Source organism: Nycticebus coucang, chromosome 10 (genome assembly GCF_027406575.1).
Source record: "Nycticebus coucang isolate mNycCou1 chromosome 10, mNycCou1.pri, whole genome shotgun sequence".
Classification (NCBI taxonomy): domain Eukaryota; kingdom Metazoa; phylum Chordata; class Mammalia; order Primates; family Lorisidae; genus Nycticebus; species Nycticebus coucang.
The window spans coordinates 22,302,827-22,306,465 of record NC_069789.1 but is presented as its reverse complement, the minus strand read 5'-3'; the positions used below and the strand labels follow the sequence as shown (position 1 = coordinate 22,306,465).

General features: G+C 43.8%; 1 protein-coding gene and 1 non-coding gene across 2 annotated transcripts; both read right to left on the bottom strand.

Moving 5' to 3' along the window:
• Positions 1–628: 628 nt before the first annotated feature.
• LOC128597903 (U6 spliceosomal RNA) lies at positions 629–736 on the bottom strand. Its single transcript, XR_008383453.1, has one exon. It is a non-coding gene; the product is annotated as a U6 spliceosomal RNA (small nuclear RNA).
• A 1,621-nt stretch (positions 737–2,357) lies between these two features.
• On the bottom strand, positions 2,358–2,883 carry LOC128595572 (neuroplastin-like). The gene has a single exon (XM_053604311.1). The coding sequence runs from the start codon at positions 2,881–2,883 to the stop codon at positions 2,359–2,361; it is 525 nt and encodes a 174-aa protein (XP_053460286.1). The 3' UTR covers position 2,358.
• Positions 2,884–3,639: the final 756 nt, after the last annotated feature.

Sequence of the window (3,639 nt, the reverse complement as noted above, 5' to 3'; positions counted from 1 at the left end):
ACCGAAACAATTGTGCTCTTTTTTCCACTGAAATAAAAGCAAATCTATACAAAAAATTTAGAGATAGGAGAAATTTCACAAAGAATACTAAAAGTTAACACCTAATGTTGCATCCATGTCTTGGTTACTGGATGGGTCGTTTTGAGGCAAAAAGGTAGCCTGAAAATTGGCTGGAAGATGACGGAGATGCTGCTACAAGTTGGGATTTAATTTTGTTGCTGGAGGAGGGAGCCCACCACTGAAGTCAGTTTCTTGAAAAAGGTATCTAGGGGTGTTTGCACAGCCTTTTTCTTTTGTATTCATCACCAATGGCCTGTGGCAGCTGATGTTCACACTAACTATTCAGTAAACCTTTGTAAACCGCTCAGTGTTAGGAGACCTTGTTCTTCAAGCTTAGCAAATCTTGCTTCAATGAGATGAAAGGCCTCAGCTAATTCTTTTTTTTTTTTTTTTATAGAGACAGAGTCTCACTTTATGGCCCTGGGTAGAGTGCCATGGCATCACACAGCTCACAGCAACCTCCAACTCCTGGGCTTAAGCGATTCTCTTGCCTCAGCCTCCCGAGTAGCTGGGACTACTGGCGCCTGCCACAACGCCCGGCTAGCTAATTCTTTTTTATATTTATAAAAAAAAAATGGAACTTTTCACGAATTTGAGTGTTATCTTTGTGTAGGGGTCACGCTAAATCTCCTTTGTTTTGTTTCAATTTTAGGATATGTGCTGGCCAAGTGAGCACCAGCTCAGTCTCTTGTCATTAACTTTCTTGGCTCTGGCTTTTCTTGTGTTTCTGTGAGCGGCTTCTCTATCTATGAGACCAGCTGCAAGTGTAAAGATGCTGTGCCAATGAGCCACCTATGCCATGTGGGGTTCTTTACATGTGTAGAAGAAACTAGTTCCAGAAATATTAATCTAATTACTTAATCATAAATTATCTTCATAGGGAAACTTGGGAGCCTATTCATAAATATAGAAAGCCATATATTGGGTCATCCATTACTTAAGATGAATGATTATGAGGGCTTCAAGTTTGCTAATTTAGGTATAAGGTGTACTATTCTCATCCACAGATTATTTTGTCCATTATTCTTTCTAACAGAGTTGAACAATTTCCCATAAATTTAATAGTTGAACTTGTGTGGGAATCATTTAGTTATGGTGTTTGATCATGTATTGATTGAAATCTTAGTGTTATTATTACTATGGAATATATGTTATATATATGTATTTGCATATATATCTTTTATCTATATTTGTTTTTTACTCTGTTGTCTTTTAAAGTTGTTTAATTTGTTTATGCTTTATTTTTATTTTTATCAATGTTTTATTTTTAAAAACAGGTGAATTTACTTTTTTATACATCATCACACTTCACAATTACACAAAACACCAGTCCAGTATGATGCTTCTACAGTTAATGGATTTCATGAGAACCCTGTTAGGTTATAAAATCTGCCATCAATCATTAAATCAATGTGAAAAAATATAGTGTCAAACTCAAAAGCCTAACTATAGTTTCATAGCGTATCACCATGCTGTAACACTTCAAGGTCATGGGAAACAAAAGGAAAATTATAGCAGTTTGTTTTGATTGATATAGCTTATACATACAATGAAGACAAACTTTTATAATTTGTCAAGGCAAACTTTTATAATATATACTGCAATTCATTATACCCCTTCAGTGAACTGTACCAACTCCTTATTAAAGTCTTAGGTTAAGCCCTTAAATGAAAGATGTCGGTTTTCAGATTCATCTGTATATACCAGAACTGCACATTTCCTCATTTGACCACATACAATAAGGAATGAATAGCAGCAGCTTAAAAATGAAACAAGCATTTATTTGGGATTTCTCCCACGCCCCCAAATATAAAAATACATACATTTATGTACTGTATATCTCTTTAGGTTTTGCTGTACTTTATAAAATGTTATCGCTAGATGGCAGCAGTGCAATTTAGAGCTTTGCCAATTTCACAGCTGCATTAAGTAAAAAATGGCGCATGCACGGTCTGATCCTCAGAGGACTTTCTCACTAATATTAAAATATTTTAACAAAAGGGAAAAAAAAGCAACATTCCCAGCACATCAAGCCCCAAATAGTTTACACCTTCTACAGTGAAGCCTTGTTTAAAGTGTACCCGGCGAGGTCCCCCTTCCAGGAGAGGCTAGGGAAGGCGTGCTTTAGACGGCGGTGGTGGTGCTCACGGAGGGGGGGGACCCAAAGAGGTCCGAGGAGACAATTTAGCAGCTCATGTTGCCCCCAGCTTCAGGAACCTAAAGATATTATAAGCAGTACTCATTTGTGTTTCTCTGGCGCAAGTTTGTGTCTTGGTGATTGCTGGTTGGAGCTGGTTTTCACTGGCCAACGGGTTCATCGTCATCCTCAGGAACGTCGTCCGGCCGCTTCCTCTTCTCATGCACGACAATGATCACCACGACGATGAAGATTTCAGCCAGAATTCCCAGGAAAGGCCAGAGGGGGTCCAGGTGGCTCCGCACCCTGAGGCGAGTGACAACAGCAGCCGAGCCCATGGGGTTGGTGGCACTGCATTCGTACTCGCCGGGGTCGCCTTTGATCTGGAGGTTCATGATGTTCAGCTCCGTGTAATTTTCCTTGTTGGTGATGAAGAAGCGGCCGGAAGTGTTGACGAGCTCCCTGGGGACGCCGTTCTCCTTCTTGCGCCAGGTCCACTCGGGCTGGGGGTGGCCAACCGACCTGCAGTACAGCATGGCGTCCTGCCCCTCGTTCCTGTTCTCGCTGCGTTTGTAGCCGGTGATGTCAGGAGCCGTGTTCTGAGCCGAGCCCGGCCCTGGGAGGAGGGAGCCAGAGACTAGCAGCAGCGAGAGGGCCAGGGCGCTGGGGAGCAACGAACCCGACATCCTCTCGCAGGAGACCCACCAGCTAAGGGGCCTGGGCCGGAGCCAAGGCCACGGCCATGGCCGGGAGGAGGGGCGGGCGAGTGCGCGAGGGAGGGGGCGAGTGGGCAGCCGGTGGAGGGCAAGGCGGCCAGGCGGCCAGGCTCGGCCCTGGCCTCCCCAGCCTCCTCCCACCTCCGCCTGTTTAAGCTTTATTTTTATTTTTATTTTTATTTTATTTTATTTTTTTGGCTGGGCCGAGTTTGAACCCGCCACCTCTGGCATGTGGGGCCTGTGCCCTACTCCTCTGAGCCACGGGTGCCGCCCTATGCTTTATTTTTAAAAGCAGACTATCTTGAATCTATAGTTTAGATGTAGTTATAGCCGCTGATCTTTTCCTCCACAACTTTTTTTTTTCCTGAAACTTCTAGGAAGTCCTCTCCCTTACTATCGCCCCAAATGGTAAACAGGTGATTGCATTAGCCTCTTCTTTTTCTACTGTCAGGTTCAAGTTGGGTTGGGGGTCGACAGGGGAGATGGCGCCGGGGAAATAACGAGTCTTCACACCAACTCCAAGTGTACGTCTGAGTAGCCTGGAGAGGCTTAGGTTGACGCACACACCAAGTGGCAGCTTGAGGCAGTGCAGCTGCCTCTGAGAACTCAGAAACCTTTTGTTGATCTCTAAGACAAAGCTTACCATGCAAAATGCAAAGGTGCCAAAATAGGATTCAAAGAATCCCAATTGTTTCCAGGAAGATTGGGTAAAAGGCAGTGGCTGGG

Excerpts from the sequence above, each read along its gene's own strand:
- LOC128595572 (XM_053604311.1), bottom strand. The coding sequence starts at position 2,883 with ATGTCGGGTTCGTTGCTCCCCAGCGCCCTGGCCCTCTCGCTGCTGCTA.